This window comes from Eretmochelys imbricata, chromosome 3 (assembly GCF_965152235.1).
Source record: "Eretmochelys imbricata isolate rEreImb1 chromosome 3, rEreImb1.hap1, whole genome shotgun sequence".
Taxonomy (NCBI): domain Eukaryota; kingdom Metazoa; phylum Chordata; order Testudines; family Cheloniidae; genus Eretmochelys; species Eretmochelys imbricata.
Genome location: NC_135574.1, coordinates 108,952,439 through 108,977,490, shown reverse-complemented (window position 1 = coordinate 108,977,490; position 25,052 = coordinate 108,952,439). Strand labels below are relative to the sequence as shown.

General features: G+C 43.1%; 1 protein-coding gene across 1 annotated transcript in view; it reads right to left on the bottom strand.

Moving 5' to 3' along the window:
- PHACTR2 (phosphatase and actin regulator 2) overlaps positions 1–21,669 on the bottom strand; it is a 143,504-nt gene extending 121,835 nt beyond the window's left edge. The window contains exon 1 of the mRNA XM_077813155.1: positions 21,441–21,669. Within this exon, the coding sequence (XP_077669281.1) occupies positions 21,441–21,483 (43 nt within the window). The 5' untranslated portion in view covers positions 21,484–21,669. The remainder of the gene's footprint in view (positions 1–21,440) is intronic.
- Positions 21,670–25,052: the final 3,383 nt, after the last annotated feature.

Genomic DNA, 25,052 nt, shown 5'->3' with positions numbered 1-25,052 from the left:
AGACCAATATTCAACTTTCTTTTCTCCTTTACAAAACCAAAAAAACTGCATGAAATTTTAATTTTGTTTTATTTGTAATAGTAACTTTTAAGGCATCATTGTACTAAAAGGGAGGTTTATAAAACAGGGGAAATTAAAAAGAAAAATTCATGTTTTCTTATATCAGTTTTAAAAAACACGTTAAACAGTTTCTTTAGTATTTACAGGAAGAGAACGGGTAGTAGGGTTTTATTTACTAAACCTGTAAGTTTCATGATCAATATTCGAATACTGTCAAAAATAGATAAATACTGTATCTGGAAAGAGAGAAACCTATACAAATGATACAAGTCAATAGCTATGACTCCCTCAATGAAGGCTCTTAAACAAATCTAAATCTCCTCTGCAGTGGTTACAGCAACAACTGTGCAATTTCCTTTTCCCATCTGTGACAGACGCATTAGCAGAATGCTGGCTTCCTGGGGAAGCAGTAGGACACAGAAAAACATAAATTTAACATAAGGACTGTTTAGATGAGAACTTCTAGTTACAGACTAGTTGCTGTGAACTCCGTATCCTACAAACTGGCTTTACAGAAGGGCCTTACCCTCCAAGAAATACTTTTACAAGCATATATAGGTTTATGAATAAGACCAGGCACATACTATATGTTGGTTTCAGAGTAGCAGCCGTGTTAGTCTGTATTTGCAAAAAGAAAAGGAGTACTTGTAGCACACTAGAGACTAACAAATTTGTTAGTCTCTAAGGTGCCACAAGTATACGATATATAAAGATCCAAATATGGATTTACATTTGAAAGAGTTCAGATTTCAGAAAATAAACATCTGTTTGCCTCCTGTACACAGTCCAAATGATTGTAATATAATCTGATTTAAGATAATACATTGAAAAATTGTTTGTTGTTTTGACAAGCATAACGTTACATTCTAACTATCTCAGAATGGATTCAAAAGAAAGCTAAGTCACTTCCTGTGACCAGATACAATATCTGACTCATCCTCATTTTCTGACCCTTATCTCTGAAGTTCTTCGTTTTCTTTCAAGTCCACAACATGTATATTACTTCCATAACGAGGTGCAGTTTGAATAGTCCAGCTATGGCCCAGGAGACCTGTGTTCTAGTCCTCATTTTGCCCTTGGCTCACTGTGTGATCTTGGGCAAGTCCCTTTAAGTATTGCCATGGATCAGTTTCTTTACCTGTAAAACAGAAGACAAACTGACCACTTTGTGAAGGGTTTCCAGATCTTCATATGTGTGCACAGTATTATTGCTACACTGGGCTACCTTGAAGAAGCAAGAGCTTTTAACCAACTGGAGAAAGTACATAATTTCAGAATACAGACTTACTGAGCAATTGGACTCTCTCCTATGGGTCTGAGAGTCCAGAAAAGAGTGTGAAATAAAATCCAGTTATTTTATATCCCAGTCCCTTTCATGGAGCTTAATTTTGGCAGACACAGATGACTAGTGACTGTACATATTAAGGTTCTGTCCAGTTGGAAGCAGAACTTTTCATTCTACAACGACGTTTAAACACAGTTGTTGCTGGCAGAATTCTACCTTTTTAAAAAACAAATATTAGTAAGGGAATACTTTGAGAAATAGAGTATAGTTTTTAGGAGACCCGTACTTCATAGATTCTAACGTATACCATGACTTCATAAAAAGGATCTAACTTGGGCACTGATCCTGCAAACTCTTATGTACATTACATCTGAGTACTCTTACTGAATTGTTTGCAGAATCAGGGCCATATCCTCAGGTGAAAAAATTGTCAGAGAAACCATACCAAAATCTTGCTGGCAAGAACTGTTTTGAGCTAGAGCTGTTCCACTTAATTTTGTTTTGAGCTCTAGCTGTTCCACTTAATTTTGTACCATGCTATCAGCTTGAAGGGGCTTAGTGGAAGTCTTCACCAGGGAGTTTTACAAGGGCTCTGCTGCTACTTGGCTAATTTGCTGCTGGCGTAAAAGACAAGTGTCCCTACCTGGTCTCTCCCCCCAAACAACCTCTTCCCCCTCTTTTCTTGCTAAACAGTGAAGTCGTTTTGTTGTATTAAGGTATACTGAACTCTTAATGCCCTTCACGTCACTTAAAAAAAGTGTGGGAGATAGGTTTAATTAAAAAGAAATAAACAGAGTAAAACAAAATAAATTTATCTAGATTTGCAGGTTTTCCCCTCGCTGACATCTGTGCTTACAAGTAACTGCCTAAGCCAATAAAAATGTTCTACACATGCTGGTATTTTTGGGCAATATTGAACTAAGTTTGTCTGGGGGGGTTGTTTTAGAAGTCACTAACTTAATTTCCTCTCTTTCTTTCTGTTCCTCCAAGCGTGGGGCTTACAATATAAGAAAGAGAGGGGACAATGCAATTGGGAGGGCTGTGATGAGAATTCTATGCCCAGAGGTATCAATCCTCACAGGAGATGGACAAGGCTAAACTAACCTACCCTGTGCTGTCAGATACCTCTATAGTCCTTGTCTGCAGAGGAAGAGTCCCCTAAGGCTTGGAACATTCCCTGTTGCTGGTTTTATATCCCCTGAAACACCCCTTTAAGGAGGAGAAATAGGTTACCAAATATGCTAAAGAGTAGCAGCTCTTCTTTCCGGGGATGGCTGCTGCCTAATTAAGTTATCAGCTGGATTGTAGGCAGGGGTACTGGAACAATTGGTATAGTGGGGGTGCTAAGAGCCTATTCAACCAAACTGTAAACCTTGTATATGATGGTAACCATTTCAAGCCAGGGGTAGGGCAGCACCTGCAGCATTCCTAGTTCCAGCACCTCTGACTGTAGACAGTAAGTCTCTTCGGTAGCTTTCCGATCTGAAAATTAACACAGTGCCTGTTCAGAATAAGAGTTTAATTTATGGGCTACCTCAGGCCTCATTCATCCACCATGATGAATTCATCTCATAGGAGACCTCCTCTATTTGTTCTCATTTGCAGTTTTCTGAGGCTGGTTTTTACAACGTTTTTCCTGTTTGGCTGTGCATGCTTTGAATGCTCTATGGGGGTGGAGAGGCCGGAAGAGAGAGATGTTTAATATACAAAATAGGGCTGTCAAGCGATTAAAAAAATTAATCGCACGTTATTTTTATTACAAATATTTGCACTGTAGAAAAACAAAATAGTATTTTTCAATTCATCTAATACAAGTACTGTAGTGCAATCTCTTTATCATGAAACTTGAACTTAACTATGTAGAATTATGTACAAAAAATAACTGCATTCAAAAATAAAACAGTGTAAAATTTTTAGTACTGAAGTACAATCTCTTTAATTGTGAAAGTGAAACTTACAAATGTAGGGTTTTTTTGTTATGGAACTGCACTCAAAAATAAAACAATGTAAAACTTTAGAGCCCACAAGTCCACTCAGTCCTATTCCTTGTTCAGCCAATCGCTCCAACAAACAAGTTTGTTTACATTTGCAGCAGATAATACTGCCCGCTACTTGTTCACAATGTCACCTGAAAGTGAGAACAGGTGTTCTCCAGCACGGTTGTAGCCAGCGTCATAAGATATTTACATGACAGATGCGCTAAAGATTCATAAGTCCCTTCATGCTTCAATCATCATTCCAGAGGACATGCGTCCATGACAGGTTCTGCTCGGTAACAAACCAAAGCAGTGCAGACCAACGCATGTTCTTTTTCATCATCTGAGTCAGATGCCACCACCAGAAGGTTGATTTTCTTTTTTGGTTATTCGGGTTCTGTAGTTTCCGCATCGGAGCGTTGCTCTTTTACGACTTTTGAAAGCATGCTACACACCTCATCCCTCTCAGATTTTGGAAGGCACTTCAGACTCTTAAACCTTGAATTGAGTGCTATAGCTATCTTTAGGAATCTCACATTGGTACCTTCTTTGCATTTTGTCAAATCTGCAGTGAAAGTGTTCTTAAAATCAACAACGTGCTGGAAAAACAACGAGGAGTCCTTGTTGCACCTTAGAGACTAACATTTATTTGAGCATATCATCATCAGAGACTGCTATAACATGAAATATATGGCAGAATGCAGGTAAAACAGAGCAGAAGGCATACAATTCTCCCCCAAGGAGTACAGTACTTGTATGAGGTGAACTGAAAAATACTATTTCCCTTATTTTTACAGTGTAAATATTTGTAATAAAAAATAATAATATAGAGTGAGCAGTGTACACTTTGTATTCTGTGTTGTAATTGAAATCAATATATTTGAAAATGTAGAAAACATCCAAAAATATTTATTAAATTTCAATTGGTATTCTATTGTTTAACAGTGTGATTAAAACGGCAATTAATTGTGATTATTTTTTTTTTACTTAATCGCATGAGTGAACTGTGATTAATCGAAAACTATAATACAAAATTATTAGCCCTGGTGGACAGAATGGGGGAGGGTAGCGGAGAGGAAGGGGGACACAAATTCCTGAGTTTAATTCATTTATTTCTGCTTAGTGCAGGGGTGAGAAAACTTTTTGGCCTGAGGGCCACATCAGGGAATAGAAATTGTATGGCGGGCCATGAATGCTCACAAAATTGGGGTTGGAGTGCGGGGAAGGGGGGGTGCGGGCTCTGGGGTGGGGCTGGAGGGTGCTCCGGGCTGGGAATCAAAGGGTTTGGAGAGCGGGAGGGGGATCGGCTCAGGGGTGCAGATTACAAGCAGCGCTTACCTCAGACAGTTCCCGGAAGCAGTGGCATGTCCCATCTCTGGCTCCTACATGGAGGCACGGCCAGGCGGCTCTGCACGCTGTCCCATCTGCAGGCACCGCCCCTGCAGCTCCCATTGGAGCTCCGGAATGGACCATTGGAGCCCGTAGGAGCCGGAGCAGGGCCATGCTGCAGCTTCCAGGAGCCACATAGTGCAGCCCCTGACCCTGGCTCCAGCCAGAGCACTGGAGCAGGGCCAAGCCACGTGGTACGGTTCCCAACTCACCACCCCGGCTGGAGTGGGGCCAAGCCACGTGGTGCGGCCCCCTACCCAGCGCCTCGGCTGGAGCAGGGCCGAACCACATGGTGTGGCCCCCGACCCAGCACCCCAGCCAGAGTGCTGAAGCGGGGCTGAGCCGTGTGGTGCAGCTCGCGGGCTGGCTTAAAACGGCTCTGGCCCACGGGCCGTAGTTTGCCCACCCCGGGCTTAGTGGCTTTGGGTAAGTCATGTACCTACCCAGGTCTCACTTTCCACATCTGTACAAGAAAGTTAGCAGTAACACTTGAGTGAGCAGAAATGGAAAAGTTAACAAGGGGTTAACTTAAGAGGTTGAAACAGCAGCCACTGGGATTAGAGGCTGGTAGCTGTTGCCACTTGACAGGGGTATAAATGTTAAACTAACTCATGTCATGAGACCAGGACCAAGCATACAGAGCAGTCTCTTATCAGCACTTCTGTGCATCACACTTTTGTGTCAACCTGAGCACACAAGAATCATGAGTCAGGCCCCAAAATCATGAAATTGGCTTAAAATCATGATTTATCTTTTAAAAAAAAAAATCACTCTGCGGGGGTAGCCTTCACGTTTCTGAACCTTTATGGTGCCACTTGCTTCACATTTTCAAGCTTTTCTCTGCAATCATGCGGGCTAGAGAAGTACATTTAAAAAAAAAAAAAGAAAGCTGAGAGAGACTTGTGATTCCAGAGGTTGGATCTTTAAGAAAAACACTACATATTGTAAAATTTCAAGAGTTGGTGATATTGTTTATTGCAATGGTGCGAAATATGAATGGACTGAATCCACCTCAAATATGAATGGTAACGGATCTTTTTCTTTTCATATGAGATTTCACAGTTCCTTGTTTCAACCCAGGCTTCTCCATGGATAATGTTAGTAGATAAACTTGAAGTATTGCTGTAGCACAACATTTATATGGACTTGACAGATCTGTTATTTGGACTGGAGGGTATAACCCTGTTCCACTGAGCTGAGGACCCACTGGTCCAAGGTTATAGCTGTCCAGGCAGGGAGGAAGAGGGAAAGGCGGTTGGAGAACACAGGGAAGGATGGTTCCGGGGAATAGTCTGGTAGGTCGCCCTCGGGCACACCCTCGAAAATGACCATTTGTCCCACTGCTTATTACGGGTCGAGCCCAGCTGGGTAGCTCAGGCAGCGCTTATAACCCTTGGCTCGTTTATGGGGCTGGTCCTGCCGAGGCTGACTCCCCTGGCCCTGCGGTTGCTGCAGTTTGAACCGCTTACGCGCTGGGGCTGGGACATAGAGACCCAGGGTTTTCAGAGTGCTGTGGGAGTCCTTGAGGCCATGCAATTTGCTGTCTGTTTGCTCTGCAAATAGGACCCGGCCATCGAAGGGCAGATCCTGCATTGGCTGCTGAGCCTCAGTGGACAACCCAAAGAGGAGCAGCCAAGAGGCTCGCCGCATGGAGGTAGCGGAAGCCATGGGAAGGGCAGCAGCGTCTGCAGCATCTGATGCTGCCTGGAGGGCCACAGTCGTGCCCTCATTGAGGATCGCTTGGAACTCCTTCTTGGAAGCCTCGGGGAGCCACCCTTCGAACTTGGCCACGGCTTGCCACATATTGAAGTCATATTGGCCCAGGAGGGCTTGGTGGTTGGCCACTCTCAGCTGAAGGCTGGAAGACTAATAAACCTTAGAAAGTCCCTTCATGAAGGGGTAGAGCCCCCCTGGCAGGGGCTGAGGAGCAGATGATGTCGAACAGAGAGTCCGAGGGCTCTTCCAATTCCTCTGCCTGAAGCCCAAGATTAGAAGCGACCTTCTTCAAAAGTTCCTGGTGTGCCTTAGTGTCATCCTGAGGAACTGGGTGAGGGGGCCCCGTGATAGCCTCGTCCAGCGACGAGGCTGATGCCGGTGCAGCGGGAACCTCCACATCCACTGGTGGTCCAGTAGCTTGCTCCCCTGGGTCCTTCTGGACCTGCAGGGGTCTTGAGGCTTGGGGGGTTAAGCACTGGAGGAGGACAGGATGGAGGGGGCAGGACCAAGGCCGCTGGCCTCTCCAAGGCTCCCGACACCGATTGGGCAGGCCACCCACTTGGGGCCAGGGGATAGGTTTCAGTGCTGATAATATAGTAGCACCGTTGGTACTGGGGCTTGTCCCGCAGTCAGGGAACCTCGCTCCGAGCTGGAGCTACCAGCAGAGCAGTCAGTGCTGGGAGACCAGGATTAGGCTGAGTGGGGGCTCTTGTCCGACCGGTGCCAGCTGCTGCCTCCCAAAGCCAATCTGCTTGAGCAAGATGGTCTTGGTTGGGCTCTCAGGGACCGACAGTATTCGGCGGATCTGTGTTGGATACCCAGCGATCCATGCCTCAGGATGCTCGACAAGTACCAAGATGTTGAGTGAGACCAGAAGCTATTACAAGCCGGTTGCCAGGAGCGTCGTCCTGAGTAGGGCAACCTTCCTTTTGGAGACAGGCGATGATGGCCCAATGATTGGCCGTCTCTGGTGCCTGATTGGTCCTGGGATCAGTAACAGGCCCTTGAAGATTGTCGGGGCCGGTCCCCAAGTTCTTGCTGGGTGGCATGTGCCTCAGAGGGTCTGAGCCAATCTACCAGCGAGGTACAGGGTACCACTCTCGAGTCCCTTGATCGGTGCCCCAGTGTGAGGACTGAAGAGGGCTCTGCTGAGCCTGCCTCTCCCATCCTGAGGCATGACGACTGTGGGTGGGCTAATGCTGGTGGGACGCCCCTCTCGATGGGAAACGGTACCGATGACATGGGGACACATGCATAGGTCCGAACGCGGGGTTTCTCCGAGACCGGGGTACTGCAGGAGCCAGTGAGGATGGCACCAGGAGCATCAGGATCTCCTGAGCTGCTTGAAGGGCTTCGGGCGTCGATGGCACCTGAAGCTGACCGGGGCCTGAACCGCTATCCAGAGTCGCAGGCAAGGCATGGGATGGGCTGCACCGCTCGACTTGAGCTGGGGCCCAACTTCCAAAGGGGAATGTTGAGTTGCCCTACTCGGGTCTTGGCTCTTCCCCTGCCCTCTCCTTTCCCTATGGGAGGTAGGAGATTTTCCCCTCACAGTCTTTTTTGGCTTCTGTGGAGGGAGACCAGTGCCAGCTTGTGGATGGCTCTGGGGGAGCCCTGCACATGGAGGCCATGGTACTGAGTCGGACTGCTGCTCCAGTGCCGGAGTGAGTGCTGGATATCACGCTCCTTCTTCATCCTAGGTTTGAAGGACTTGCAGATACAGCACTTGTCACTTATGTGCCCTTTGGCTAAGCACCTTAGGCAGCTGGTAGGTGGACTGCTGATTGGCATAGGCCGTTTGCAGCAATCACAGGGCTTAAAGCCTGGGGACTGGGGCATGCTCTGACCCCCAGCTAGGTCCCGTTTGGGACGAATGGAGAGTTTGAGAACTACTACTAAGGGTAACTAAGAAAACTACTATGTATAGCTATTTTACAGGATTTCAAAGTTTGCAAGAACAGAGAAGGAATCAATGCTAGCTGAAGCAGCAGACATTCCAGCACCGTTACTGGTGGCAAGAAGGAACTGAGGGTGGTGGGGAGCTGGTGGTGCCCCTTATTCCGCACCATGTGGGCACCACTCCAGAGGGCTTCAGAGCCGGTCCCCTACAGATATTGCTGAGGGAAAAAATTCCAGCACCGGTGCATGTGGCAAGCACACACACCTAATATGGAATGGACATGAGCAAACACTCGAAGAAGAACCAACTTTCCTCCACTCAAATGTGTAATAAATTAATAAAACGTCAAGAAATCACCCAGTAATCTTCAGACATATTGAATACATTTACAGGAACAGAAATACATGACCAATTTAGAACTATTAGCAATGAAATAAATTTTAACACATATATAAATTCTTGGCAATGAAAGGTATTGGGTTATTTTTTCCCAGTAAAGACAGCTAGAATCCAGAAATCACTTCCCACCAGATTACAACAACTTTCAGTGGTTACATGAGCTAAATTACTTTACTGTGTCTCACTGAATAGATGTGTTTAATAAACATGTGCTGAAAAGTGTCACTGTGTTCATTCCCTCACCTAACAAAACCAAAACACATAGAAGATTAGGTTTCATACTGGGCTAGTTGCTTGTTATGACTTTAATGCTTTGCATATATTATACAGCAGGAAAGGCTGGTATTCAGGTCAGAAATAACAAAAATGATGCAGTCACTACTGTCCCCAGCCAAAAGACAGGAAATATATTTTAACATAGTACATGAGCTGTCCATGCACCACAGAACAATGAATGAGTAGAGTACTTACTGAAGTGGCAGTGGTCTGGCCTCTGAATTTCCATTATGAGGTTAGCTACAACTTACAAACCTGTAAGGATTCATTAGATGATAGAGCTAAGGAGATCAAAAGTCACATAAGAACATGTATGGGAAATACACGGATGCTTAATTGGTGGCTCATGGGAGAACTTAGGTTTTGTGAAGAGCATCCAATGTGTCTCCTAGTCTCTTACTCACTATTGTACCTGCAAAGTTTGATTTGGAAACACAGATGCATGTATGTAGGACCCCAGCATGGTGTCTCCCCACTGGACTGTTGTGCCTTTTGGCATGCCTGAAACACCATGATTCAGTGCACCCCTGATTCCAACAGGCATAAGACTGCGCATCAAGTCACTGGGGATGATCATATTGCCTTGCCACAGAGTCGGGATATATAAATTTATAATTTAAACAAATGGCAAGTCAGTTTAAAAGAATGAAGTGGGCTGCACTAAATTTAGATGGAGTTGTGAAGGAGGAGACTCCAATCCAGCTGTTAAAAAAAAAAAAAAAAATTAACACACACTCATGACAAGTGGCCCCACTGTGAAACCTCCTGCACACCCAGCCCAACTTCCCTCATGACAAGTGCCCTATTACTTTGGTAAGAATGTTGAGGGCCATGACCAAACAACAATTTGGTTCTATATTGTTCAGCATTGGCCATCCTTGGTCTAGAGATATATGGGCAGAGGAGAAAGGGGAGATGCCTTATTTCTTCATCAGCAGAGATGCAAATGGTTGAACTGTAACATTTACAATATATCAGATGGTGGTAACAAAGTTCTGGGTAACAAACCCCAGGCATATCGGCCCACGGAGGTTGATCCCCAGTCAAGAGTCGCTGAAAAAAATAAGTAGATTGGGTTCAGTTCTCAGCCAAAGCTGCAGCCATTTAATAAGAAGCCTGAGGACTTCAGAAGTGTCCCTGTCTGCCTCTAGCTATCACCCCAGGCAAATCATGGCTTACCCTGCAGTAGATGTGACAACAAACACTTGAGTGGAGGACTGTGGGACTCACTTGAGGGGAGGGCTATGAAAAACCTGTGATTGGGTTTTTGGTTTTTTTCCAGGTTCCAAGTTCTATAGAAAACTGGACAGCTCATCTTATTTTTCAGCCTTGTCAGTATTGAATTTATGAGGTGGTCTTTTCTCTTTCTAACTGTAGTAAATCAGGAAGCTGCTGATTAATGCTGAGAACAGCTGATTAGTGGTTAGAGATTACCAAATATCAGGGTATGAATTTATCAGACTCAACATACAGTTGAAGGTAGTGGTAAGAAACACATGCCTGAAAGGGCTGAAGTAATGAAAACAATTTTTTCTAAAGTGAAATGTAAATACGGTACGGAATACTTAAATAGCAAAATGGAAAGGATTCAAGCTCATCTTAAGAGCTGCCTCAATAAGTGAAAGAAGGTGGAAACACTAAGGTTGAGATTTGCACGGCATTAAGCCTACATTTGTCATAAACACATTGGCCATTCCTGTGGAGTGGTTATTCCTCCACGGCACAGCAGAGAGAGAACCCCTACTTTCCACTGCAGCTTAACACTGCAACCTCGTCTGTAGTGAGTTATTGTTGCAGCAGTGGAGTTCATTCGGGGCCAATCAAAAATTAACTGCTGTGGCATTTTGTGTAGTGTTTTGCTCAAGGAGAGCATGGCTGAGTTACTGAAGTTCCTCCCAGCAATATTTCTGCTTTCCTTTTTTGCACAGTCCCCCAGTCCATTTGTTCACATTTTAGTCTTGATGGGTAGCAAAAAGCTTGGGGCACCGAGACCTAAATTTTCAAAAGTGGCTATTTAATTTTGGCTTCCCAGTTTGACACACAAATGTACTGATCTTTCAGCGGGTCTGAGCACCTGCAGCTCCCACTGATGTCAGCTGGAGTAGTGGCTGCTCAGAATCTCAGAAAATTGGTGCCAAGTTGGGTACCCAAAATTGCAGTACATTTTTAAAAATTGAGGCTCATATAAGTCAAGATTTATGGACATAAGGGGTTCAGACCTCAAACAAACCTGTTCAGACCAAGATCTACATACATGCAAAAGCTCCAGATAATCAGAATTGATCACTTTTTCACTGACATTACTAAGGAAGCTAAAATTCAGTACAAATTGAGACTAGTAGTCTCCCTAGATTTTAGATATACAATCCTCCAGAATTAGGGCCCTACCAAATTCACATCGCGGACCATGAAAACTGGTCTCCCTCTGTGAAATGTGGTCTTTTGTATACTTTTACCCTATAAAATACAGATTTCATGGGAGAGACCAGTGTTTCCCAAATTGGTGGTCCTGACCCAAAAGGGAGTTGCATGGGGGTCACAAGGTTATTTTATGGGGGTCACGGTATTGCCATGCTTACTTCTGCACTGCCTTCAGAGCTGGGCTGGACAGAGAGGCGTGGCTGTTGGCTGGGTGCCCAGCTCTGAAGGCAGTGCCCTGCCAGCAGCAGCATAGAAATAAGGGTGGCAATACCATGCCACCCTTACTTCTGCGCTGCTGCCTTCAGAGCTGGTGGCCGGAGAGAGTCAGAGTCTCACTGAGGGCCCAGGTCTGCAGACAGGAGCACAGAAGTAAGGGTGGCAGTACCATGCCACGTCATCCTTCTTTCTGTGCTGCTGCTGGTGGCGGCTCTGCCTTCAGAGCTGGGCTCCAGTCAGCAGCCACCACTCTCCAGCTGCCAACCTCTGAAGGCAGCGCCGCCGCCAGCAGCAGCGCAGACGTAAGGGTAGCAGTACCACAACCCCCCCTACAATAATGTTGTGACCCCTCCACAACTTCTTCATGGGTCAGGACCCCTACAATTACAACACTGTGAAATTTCACATTTAAATAGCTGAAATCATGAAATTTACGCTTTTTAAAATCCCATGACCATGAAATGGACCAAAATGGTCCTGAATTTGGTAGGGCCCTATCCATAATTACACAAGGGTACAGTGCAAGAGACAAAAAAGGACAGAGTTCCAATTCTCAGGCTTGGTCTACAGTTAAAATTTATCCTAGCATAGATGTGTCTGTTTGGGGTGTGAAGAAAACACACTCCTGACTGACATAGCTATGCCAAAAAAAAATTCCAGTGTAGACACAGCTATGCTCACAGAGGGTTGTTTCAGTCTGTACAGTTCATGTCCTTTGGGGAGGTGGTTTTTCTCTACTGGCAGAAAAACTCCTTCCGCCAATGTGCACTTAGGCTACGCTAAGGGGCTCTGCCAACATAGCTATGCCAACACAGGTACAGACCATCGTGTATCCATAGCCTCAGTATTATGTGGGCACAATCCTAAATTTCCCATTGTTTGTTCCTGTGGGAAAAAAATAAAGCTAAAATCCTACCAATCCTATGTTGTTTAGAACTTGGTTCAAGTCAGCATAGAGGCAGCTATTGCTCATATTCACAACAAAACTATTAGCCTTCCTAGTTGTACTCTTATGCTGCACCTTTTTTGTGACTCCAGACATAAGAATGAAAAAAATGGAAAAGTTATTTACTGTACGTGAAGTCCAATCAGGTTTATTTATGGCTGAAAAGAAAGAGTTGAATGAAAAGAATGTTTCAGAAATACAGTTTTTCTTAAACAGCAAGGCAGATAGCATCTTTCTTTCAGGTTAAGACGTGTGTGCCAAGATTCAAAACTCAAGGGAAGCAGTGACTTTCACTTCTGAAGACTTGGGTTGAAATCTCAACTTAGCTGGCAAAGGAAAATGAATTCTGTGGTCACATTCTAGTTCCCATTTGTCCATACCCCAGTATTACCACAAAATCCATCACAGTTAGCAGGCTGTGTGTGCAAGAGCTACAGAGTGGAATTGCAAGCTTGTTGAGGCTTGGGGCTCAGATACATTGGGAGAGTTAATGGGAGAAACTTTGTGATGTGCGTGTTTGCAATCCCTCTGGCTCAAAATCAGCACTGAGTCCTTTATTTTCATGAGCATTAAATGTCCTCACAAATTCTAAAGTCAAAACAAAAGACAAATCCAAACATACACGCACACTTCTCCAAATAAGAATCAAACATTCTGAACAAAATATGCACTGGACATTTCCTGAATGTATGTCTGTACTCAATGGACTGCAGTACCAGAACACTGCAATATAAAAGATAATGGGAAAAATTTTCAAACACACCTAACAGACTTAGATTCCTAAGTCTCATTTTCAAAAATGACACAGGTCACTGTCACATGTAGGGGTAACTGGGTGTTATTTACAAGGCCAGGTTATGATTTAAGACAGTGATTCTCAAAGACGGTCCGCCATTTGTTCAGGGAAAGCCCCTGGCGGGCCAGACCGGTTTGTTTACCTGCCACGTCCGGCCGATCGCAGCTCCCACTGGCCACGGTTAGCCGATCCAGGCCAATGGGGGCTGCAGAAAGCAGCGCGGGCCAAGGGACGTGCTCGCCACCCTTCCAGCAGTTCACATCGGCCCTACCTGCGGACACAGCAGGTAAACAAACCGGTCCGGCCCGCCAAGAGCTTTCCCTGTACAAGCGGCAGACCGGCTTTGAGAACCACTGATCTAACAGACCCTTCTGGCCTTAAAAATTATGAAAAGCTAATATACATTTTCGAGATACTAAAAAAAAATAAGATGTAGGGTAAAATTTCAAAAGCATCCAAGTGACTTATGAGCCTAATTCCTATTTTCAATAGTGATTTAGACTCAAAATGCCTTACTGAAAGTCAATGGAATGTAGGCTCCCAAGTTATTTAGACACTTCTGAAAATTTTACCAAAAAGATACATGATAAAAATAGGACAGGGCCTGGTAGTACTTTTCATCAGTAGTTCTCTAAGCACTTTGCAAAGATTGGCACACATGACTCTCTCTCTCTCAGATGGGTGAAAATGAAGTATAGAAAGGTTCCTGGACTTGCCCAAACTGACACAGGTGAGCGAGTGGCACAGAATAGCACTTACATCTTCTGACTCTCAATCCTACCCCCACTGAATAACACTGGCTAATAAAAAGAAAAGGAGTACTTGTGGCACTTTAGAGACTAACCAATTTATTTGAGCATAAACTTTCGTGAGCTACAGCTCACTTCATCAGACGCATCCAATGAAGTGAGCTGTAGCTCACGAAAGCTTATGCTCAAATAAATTGGTTAGACTCTAAGGTGCCACAAGTACTCCTTTTCTTTTTGCGAATACAGACTAACACGGCTGCTACTCTGAAAACTGGCTAATAAAAGTATTGCCTGCCCAATCACTGACCTGCTTGGGAACTATACTTTCGTGTCAGGATAAATTTGACTGTCAGAATCACAGCTCACACCTAGTATATTGCATATGTAGTTTAGACTCATTATTTCTCATAACTCAGACAATGTCCAATAGTTTGTCAGAGTTTGAATAGCACTGACACCGCCTTCATGGCCCCTTTACCTGCCAAAGCAGTGTAAAGGAGCCTGCATATAAATGAGAAGAAGCTTCCAATGTGTTTATCAAGTTAGAAAAACTGTTCTCAATCTCTTTGTCAAGACTCTTCAACACAACTATTGACACTCACCCTTCCCACCTTAAAATCCACATGACTGTGTTGTGTTTATGATAAAAAACGTAAATTAAAAAAAAAAATCAGAGTACAGAACAAATCTCTGAACTTATCAGAAAGCCCTTATTGCCTGAGTCTGTACAATCACTCAGAACTGAAATCCCTTGTGTAGTTTATCAGGGTCTCAGTGCAAACTCCAAACAGATGGATATTTAGTATACAGTGTCCAACAGCCGCTTGCAAAGGGTTTTCTCCTTGCAAAAAAGTACACTGCCTTACACCAATACTCTTTGATCTACATGAGCATCCAGTTTGTTTCTGGGTTAAATTAAAGGGGCTGGTTTTAACCTATAAAGCCTTAAATGGACTGTGTCTTAGTTGTCTCAGAGACCAATTCTTAACCCATATAAACAAAAGAGTAGCAGTTGAGATCAGATGAGGTGCTTGACTAACGGTCCCAAAGTTCTCTGTGAGGAGGTTTGCAGGCAGAGCATTTTCAGTGAGAGCTCCCTGGCTATAAAATTCACTTCCCCAGTTGGGGAAAAGCCTGAATTAGTTGACTTTCTGTTCATACTGCAAGGGTTGTCTGTTTTGTCAGGCTCCCTCTGTCTCTGTTTTTTAGAAAGAGGGAGCAGAGGAGGATGAGTGGAGGGAACCGAAGCACCTCAGTTTGATGGAGTAATTTGTATGCATCTGATTTTTGGAAATTAGCTCCTAGTTGTTTGTGACAAGGCACCAACCCTGGAGTATGCCCTCTCATGGCACTGCAGGCATACAACCTGTAGTTCCCTCTTGCATTTCTACAATAACTTGTTCCCAGACCAAATTATTTAACATAATATTTCCCCTTCCTGGGATCCAATTTCTTAAGTATTTATAAACATACAGTTTCCCTTGGCTCTTCAGGACCAAATCCTTACCCTAGCTAAAGGGAGTCCACAGCCCTCCTCCTGGAGCTGTGTACTGTTTTTTCCTGGTAAAGCAACTCCATATCCCTGCCTTCTGGGGCTATGACATGGTTAAAGCCAGCTTTTCTGGCACACCAGGTATCAGCCCTGCTTCATAGGCTTTGTCTACACTACATAGCTTTTAGAAAGACTCAGTTGGGTTGCTTATTGATACCTAGCTTTGTTCTTTCAGAGAAACAAAGATCACCTTTTCCATTGCATTCTGAAAAAAAATTGCTGGTGATGGGCCTGGCTGGTCAAAACAAGCTGCAAGTCCTCTGGCCAGCCATAGGAAAAGATGTAATTGCTGTGTCAACTAACAGGAAGCCCCTAGCCCCAAGAGAGAAAAATAAGCATGCTGAGAAACAAGTTAACTTTTGACCCCTGATAATGCCTGCACAGAATGCCAAGCTCAACAAATAGCAGGATCCAATGGGCTTTAGTTTTTCAGCTTTAGGGATAAGGGCTTTTGAGTGCTACATTCCCAGTGTGGCTCCCACTCTTCCATATGAGAAGTCTCCACCCTCACGGTACTAAGTGGCTGGCACCAAGCAATACAAGACCTACTTATAAAAGCTGCTTCCCATCAGTGGTCAGCAGCTCTTCTCCCTTCTTGAAAGCCACCGATCTGCTGGACAGAAAGCAGAAGCGAGAGTTGCACTGATCAGCTCTTGAGCGCAAAGCTAAGTCCCTGAACATCTCTCAGTGAACGGGAACGGAGTGCTGGTTTGGCAAGTCCTGTCAGGCCTGGGAAAGATCAGAGAGGAGGAAGGAAGAGGAACTAAGGCAGGATGTTCTCAAACTTTTTTTTTTTTTTTTTTTTTACAATGTGGGCCACGTTTCAACACAGCGGTCGTCTACTGGACCCACTGTCCCCCTCATCTTTTACAATTGCACTGCCCACTTTCTCTACCAGTCACATTTACAGAGCATCTTCGATGCAGCTAGAGCAAGGGCATACACAGAAAAAGAACTCTAGAAAAACCTTTTAAATGTGTTTGAGCAGCTGGAGCGAAAGCGGAGAAGCCAGCTCCATGTGACCAGCCAGCTCTCTAAAGACAGCCAGCAACTGCTCTGCCAGTGGTCTGCAGACAGCAGTTTGCCTCTGGGTTAGGGGAAAGAACAGATTTCAGATCTGATCCTCCTTTCTTTTACACCAGTGTAAACCTGAACACACACCAGTGAAGGCAATGTGTGTAAACAGAATCAATGAGAGCAGAAATAGGTCCTTAATGAAAAGAAAGAGTAAAAGAAATAAGCTAACCAGAGGGGAAAGAGAAAAGGAGTACTTGTGGCACCTTAGAGACTAACCAATTTATTTGAGCATGAGCTTTCGTGAGCTATAGCTCACTTCATCGGATGCATACCGTGGAAACTGCAGCAGACTTTATATATACACAGAGAATATGAAACAATACCTCCTCCCACCCCACTGTCCTGCTGGTAATAGCTTATCTAAAGTGATCAACAGGTTAAGCCATTTCCAGCACAAATCCAGGTTTTCTCACCCTCCACCCCCCCACACAAATTCACTCTCCTGCTGGTGATAGCCCATCCAAAGTGACAACTCTTTACACAATGTGCATGATAATCAAGTTAGGCCATTTCCTGCACAAATCCAGGTTCTCTCACTCCCTCACCCCCCTCCAAAAACCCACCCCCATACACACACAAACTCACTCTCCTGCTGGTAATAGCTCATCCAAACTGACCACTCTCCAAGTTTAAATCCAAGTTAAACCAGAACATCTGGGGGGGGGGGGGTAGGAAAAAACAAGAGGAAATAGGCTACCTTGCATAATGACTTAGCCACTCCCAGTCTCTATTTAAGCCTAAATTAATAGTATCCAATTTGCAAATGAATTCCAATTCAGCAGTTTCTCGCTGGAGTCTGGATTTGAAGTTTTTTTGTTTTAAGATAGCGACCTTCATGTCTGTGATTGCGTGACCAGAGAGATTGAAGTGTTCTCCGACTGGTTTATGAGGGGAAAGAGACACTAAAATTACAGGAGGGAAGATATATTTATGCAAAGGAAAAATAGTGAGTGGTTTAAGAAAATAAATAAATAAAAGGGTGTGTCACCTTAACCATGTGCATAAGTCCCCTTAAGGTCACTGTTAAGTGCTTTGCTGAGTCAGGGGCACAGCAAGTGATTTTACTTTTGTAGCAAGTTTGATGTCCAAAATAGTTTTCTCTCTCTCCGGCAAGGTCTGGATAATGTAAGGTGCTACGGAGCATTGCTGTGTAGGATGAAGGAGGTTTGGGAGATACGGTCGCAGACGGGAGACGGACATGGAAATGCAAACTTCGTACACAGACAGGAAAGGGCAACCTGTTGCAGAACTGATACTAGCTCTGGTTTTGGGTTTAGGCCGTGATCTTACAAGACACCCACGGGAAACACTCAAAATGTATTTGGGGCCCTCCTTTCTTGGGTCTAGGCATTTTAAACACACATTTCCAGATAAATACCAAACAAACTTACTTTTCAGGGTCCTCTACCTGCCCCCTTAAAAAAAAACTTTTGATTTAAAATAAATAATCAAAAATGTAGGCCATTACAACTGATACTTCCCATTTTCTAGGCAAGAACCCCCTGGAATCTTCATTTTAATTTTTTTCTGTATTGAACAAATTTCTGCTTCTTGAGCAAATCTAAGGCACCAATTCTGAAATGTGATCCTGTAGTTCAAACCTCTGGTGCCCAGATGCTGGACCCTTAACATCACACAGGCACAACAGTCCACACTAGAAAATCATACTGCACAATCAGAGCCTAAATGTTAGCTTGGATGAGAAAGAGGTTGGAGCTAGGGTTGCCAATTTTGGTTGGACGTAGTCCTGAAGGTTTCATCACATGACATAATCTTTAATTAAAAATTAATCTTTAAATTCCTGGAGACTCCAGGGCAATCCTGGAGGGTTGGCAACCCTAGTTGCAGCCCCAGGCCAGGGTATGCCCTTTCACAGGTGCTTTTGCTTGGGTGGCTAAGGGTTTGAATGTCCTATTGATTCCTGTATCTGATGAAGTGAGCTGTAGCTCACGAAAGCTCATGCTCAAATAAACTGGTTAGTCTCTAAGGTGCCACAAGTACTCCTTTTCTATTGATTCCTTAGTACTAAAACAGATTTGCAGCCCCTGAGTATAAATGGTAAAGCTCTCCTTTAACTCTCTAATCTCTAGCAACTGTCAATGGTTTATACAGCTTGTAGTTGGCTGGTAATGTCAAACTGAATGAAGATTTTTGGCCTGTCTATTCATGAGGGGGCAACCCAGCTCCACTGGAGTCAAGAAGAAAAGGAGTACTTGTGACACCTTAGAGACTAACCAATTTATTTGAGCATAAGCTGTAGCTCACGGAAGCTTATGCTCAAATAAACAGCTTATGCTCAAATAAATTGGTTAGTCTCCACGGTGTCACAAGTACTCCTTTTCTTTTTGCGAATACGGACTAACACGGCTGCTACTCTGAAAACCGGAGGAGACAAGAGGAAGTCATTTCATTGAATTTAGTGGAACAGGAATTGGCCCCAAAAGCTTATGACTTTTTAAGCATCCAAACCAGACCTGTAAAATAGACTAGATAGAAAAACAGACTCCATAGGACCTATCCACCCACGTATTTGCCTCAAGGGTTTCCTGCTGAGAATATACTACCCAGACATTTTCAGAAGCTTACTGCAGTTTTGTGAAACTTTCTGAAAGCTGCATCAATGTCATATTACAAGGGTATTCAGACAAGGTTACCTCTAAAGCAAGAATCATAAGGATAGTATGCTTGTCAGTTAAAATTTTTACAATTAGTATAACTCATCTGCAGCTCCACAAAGTACCATCAAAATGTACATTTTCCAGCTGGTTTTCTTCTGTTGCTCTGAAGTGAAAATGCTGTTTTCAATTAAAAGAGGATTCTGAGATTTTTTAAGTTAGTTATAAAACCAGGACAATTATTCTTCATCAGTGTGCACCTTGTGTCTATATTCTCCAAGTAACATGTTTCAAGATATACAAACCCCATCCCCTAACCACACCCAAAACACATTTACACACAACATTTTGAACACATTTTTGTAAAGGAAGTTTAACAAAAACTTTATCTAAGGCTTCCGTTTCCTTAAATTTGTTTCCTAACAACAGCTACCTTGATGAAATTCTAATGTGCTTGCTGTTGGGTGAGACCTTTAAAAATATGGCCAAATTTCTCTAACGTATATTCATAGAAGATGAAGTGAGTCAAAAGAAGGAATAATCGAAGTTTTCTTACACAGATAATTTTACTAGGCTCATGCATGGTGGGAACTGAAAATTATACCATCTGCAACACGATCTATTTTTCCAGAAAACCTCCATGTTTTCATAAAACCATTCTCTAATACCCCACAGCACCATGAATAAACAGTAAAGAAGGGAAAAGAGTGTTTGATATATAGTGTCTTGATTTGCAAAAGGTTCCCATTATCTGTGTCACTGAACACACTTGGAAACAAATGCAAAGTATATAGAGTGGTCAGCCTCACCAAAGGGTTGGTTTGTTTGCTTATTTTAAAGGATGGCAAGAGGAAGAGGTGTTAAAGAAAAAACTCTGAGTACATTGAAATTTCCAGTAAAAATTTCAAACCTTGCTGGTATTAATTTAGATTCTACATTCCCTTCTCTTTTATTGTTGTTGGGGTTAGCTGATCTTTTGTTCAGTAACTAAAACACACTAGGTTATATCAACATGTTTCTGCCCCAAAATATCAAATATATAATATTAATCTTCAAAAAGTCAATTTGGAAAGAACCAAAATTTTTAAAAAATTCCACTAATGTTATTTCTTTTAACAGTCAGCTTACACATAAAATGTAAGAGAGCCAAGAGCAAACAGATGGGTGGGTTCTAGCCGTACTGCTGGGATAAGTGCCAGAGGTCCCCTTCCTTCCTTTCTTTCTTTTTTTAATTAAAAAATATTGCAGGGGCGGAGAAGGGGAGAGGAAAGAAACAGTGCATTGCAACTCAGAGAGAGCCTGTTAATGTTTTCAGAGGAACACTCTTTGGTTACATGTCAGTTATGCCTTGATGGCTTTTTTAAAAATTCAAATGAATGATGAGTAAAGAGAATATATATATTAGTGCAGAATTAAAAACTTCTGAAATGGCTAGATGGTGTTTGTATTCTGTGGAAGCAGAGTGGGGGGGGGGGGAGAACAGAGAAGGAAATATATGCATCAAACCAAAGCTAAAACATTTAGAATAGGCGTTAAGAAGTGCTTTAGACAGCAGAACTCCATTGCATACTGTTCTTTTCCATATGTTTCAAAGCAGAACAACAAAAGCACTCTTTTCTTGCATCTTAGACAAACAGTTTCTGATTAAAAAAAAAAAAGACAGTAAGGAATGTGTGATTCCCTGACCTATAGATCTATATTATGATCAAGTTAACTTTTTATTTTCAAAAACGGTAGTTCCAGATCTAACCAAGGTTAAATCAATAAAGGGGTATTCAAATAATGCCAAACGAAGGCATCCTTTTAGGAAAAGAGCGCCCTGTGCCTTTAAGACAAACTCTGCTGCATGCAACCCCAAAGGCATTCTACTTTTTCTTTGACAAAGAATTTGGTGCAGCGCTGCTGTTCCGTCCATCTATGGGGACTGGACACGCTGCAGCTTGTTTAATTCACTGCAGTTTGACTTTTCTTCAACTGAGAAAACAACAGTTACAGAGCGCACCAAACACCCCCCGGGTGAGTCCGGCGCAAAGGCTTGCTCGCTTGCTGCTTTCCCGTGCTACTCACCGCTGGCTGGCTCAGGCAGAGAGGAGACTGAGGTCTGGCCCATTTCTTAACCTTTAAGAGGGCCGGTGTCCAACAATCATGCAGCTCTCTTGGTCCGCTGGTCATGTAGTCTCTGCCACAGACATTTCCAAGGGTTCATTTCACCTTTTCCCTGGGCTTGCTGTTTTACTACCAGACTGGAACTCCTGCCTCTGCTCGCAGGCTGGTTTGTAAGTCCACCTCCTCCGGCTGCAGCCCAGCTCACGACTGTTCCTGCTCAGCTGAATGCCTGTCATTCCTCTATGCAGATTATGGGGAGGGTCAAAGGTCACGGGGAGGGCGTCCCTTGCTGGTACAGCCACATGGAGACCATCACAGGAACAGTTTGTAGTTGTAAGCTACTTTATGTTAGAGGAGAGTAGCTTACAACTACAAACTGTTCCTGTGACGATCTCCATGTGGCTGTACCAGCAAGGAGAACTAATAAAGTACTTAGACATGGTACTTAAATTTAACAGGGTCTGCTTTTCTTTAGTGGTCTTATCCCTCTTTATCTCCCCCACCTCAAAGGACTAATAAGTTGGTTAGTCTCTAAGGTGCCACAAGTACTCCTTTTCTTTTTGCGGATACAGACCAACACGGCTGCTACTCTGAAACCTGAGTTCTCTGTGTTCTGGTGGTGCTAGTTATAGGATGGAATAGCAACCACAGCACATGTACACACGCACAGAGGCATTATAGTTCTCCTCACAGCTCCCTGCACTTTATAGATGGCTAAGGTCTTGGGAAGGATTTTTTTATTATTACTTTTTTTAAAAACCTTTAATTAAAGATACATTCAGAAAAATAAAGTTTAATCAGTAGAACCTCCTGATGCCACTAGAAGCCCAAATCCGTAACAAACCCTTTCCCCACAGCCCAAAACATACTAGGGTAACCAGATGTCCCAATTTTTATAATGACAGTCCCAATATTTGGGGCTTTTTCTTATATAGGCTCCTATTAGCCCCCATCCCCGTCCAGATTTTTCACATTTGCTATCTCCCCAGCCTAAAACATACCCTTATTTCAGTTGTAAAAGACATCAAAAGTTAAATACTGGGATGTCCTGATCTTACCTGGTATGTTAAAAAAATGTAGACTAAAATAACTGACCCTGACCCCACGAATTGCTCAATATAGGAGGACTCCTGGGTCCATGCAGAACCCCACTGATTTCCACAGTACTTCTATGCTCTTGTACTACAGCTTGTAGGATCAGGATTATTGAGAGCCACTAATTTCACCAAAGCTGGATGTTTTTGGTAGGTTTTCCATTATTTCCCACCCACATACACTGTATTCCTAAAAAAAGTCTCAATGCACTTCAGATTCTGCATTTGTGTTGTGGCTATGGGGGAGTGTTTGTGCAATATCTGAAGTGATTAAGACAAAGCTGTATCCATGAATTAAGATGAATAAAGATGAACTAATCACGGGATTGGAAGTTGGTGATTGACTGGAACTAGTGATCATGTCCTGATTACTTTCAATGTGGGCAAACAGAGGAGAGTCCCAAACAGCAATATATATATATATATATTAGGGCTGTCGATTAATCGTAGTTAAGTCACGCAGTTAACTAAAAAAATTAATCACGATTAAAAACTTAATCATAGTTTTAATCACACTGTTAAACAATAGAATCCCAAATGAAATTTTTAAAATATTTTTGGAATTTTTTTTCTACATTTTCAAATATATTGACTTCAATTACAACACAGAATACAAAGTGCACAGTGCTCACTTTATATTATTATTTTTGATTACAAATATTTGCACTTTAAAAATGATAAACAAAAGAAATAGTATTTTTCAGTTCACCTCATAAAAGTACTGAAATGCAATCTTGTAAAACTTTAGAGCCTACAAGTCGACTCAGTCCTACTTCTCTTTCAGCTAACCACTAAGACAAACAAGTTTACATTTACGGGAAATAATGCTGCCCGCTTCTTATTTACAACGTCACCTGAAAATGAGAATAGGTGTTCGCATTGGACTTTTGTAGCCGGCATTGCAAGGTGCCAGATATGCTAAACATTTGGATGCCCCTTAATGCTTCAACCACCATTCCAGAGAACATGCTTCCATGCTGATGACGCTCATTAAAAAAATAATGCATTATTAAATTTGTGACTGAACTCCTTAAGGGAGAATTGTATGCTCTGTTTTACTTGCATTCTGCCATATATTTCATGTTATAGCAGTCTCTGATGATGATATGCCCAAATAAATTTGTTAGTCTCTGTCAAGGTTCCTTCCCCACTCTGAACTCTAGGGTACAGATGTGGGGACCTGCATGAAAACCTCCTAAGCTTACTTTTCCCAGCTTAGGTTAAAACTTCCCCAAGGTACAAATTAATTTTACCCTTTGCCCTTGGATTTCCACTGCCACCACCAAACTTTATCTGGGTTTACTGGGAAACGTAGTTTGGACACGTCTTTCCCCCCAAAATCCTCCCAACCCTTGCACCCTACTTCCTGGGGAAGGTTTGCTAAAAATCCTCACCAATTTGCATAGGTGACCACAGACCCAAACCCTTGGATCTTAGAACAATGAAAAAGCATTCAGTTCTCTTACAAGAAGACTTTTAATAGAAGTAAAGAAATCCCCTCTGTAAAGTCAGGATGGTAGATACCTTACAGGGTAATCAGATTCAAAACATAGAGAATCCCTCTAGGCAAAACCTTAAGTTACAAAAAAGACACACAGTCATTCTATTCAGCACAACTCTTTTCTCAGCCATTTAAAGAAATCATAATCTAACACATACCTAGCTAGATTACTTACTAAAAGTTCTAAGACTCCATTCCTGTTCTGTCCCCGGCAAAAGCAGCATACAGACAGACACAGACCCTTTGTTTTTCTCCCTCATCCCAGCTTTTGAAAGTATCTTGTCTCCTCATTGGTCATTTTGGTCAGGTGCCAGCGAGGTTACCTTTAGCTTCTTAACCCTTTACAGGTGAGAGGATTTTTCCTCTGGCCAGGAGAGATTTTAAAGGGGTTTACCCTTCCCTTTATATTTATGACTGTCTCTAAGGTGCAACAAGGACTCCTCGCTGTTTTTCCAGCACGTTGTTTATTTTAAGAACACTTTCACTGCAGATTTGACATAATGCAAGGAAGGTACCAATGTGAGATTTCTAAAGATAGATACAGCACTTGACCCAAGGTTTAAGAATCTGAAGTGCCTTCCAAAATCTGAGAGGGATGAGGTATGGAGCATGCTTTCAGAAGTCTTAAAAGAGCAGCACTCCAGTGCAGAAACTACAGAACCTGAACCACCAAAAAAGAAAATCAACCTTCTGGTGGTGGAATCTGACCCAGATGATGAAAATTAACATGCATTGGTCTACACTGTTTTGGATTGTTATCGAGCAGAACCCATCATCAGCATGGACACGTCCTCTAGAATGGTGGTTGAAGCATGACCTATGAATCTTTAGCACATCTGGCACGTAAATATCTTGCGACGCCGGCTATGACAGTGCCATGCGAACACCCTGTTCTCGTTTTCAGGTGACACTGTAAACAAGAAGCAGACAGCATTATCTCCTGCAAATGTAAACAAACTTGTGTGTCTGGGCGATTAG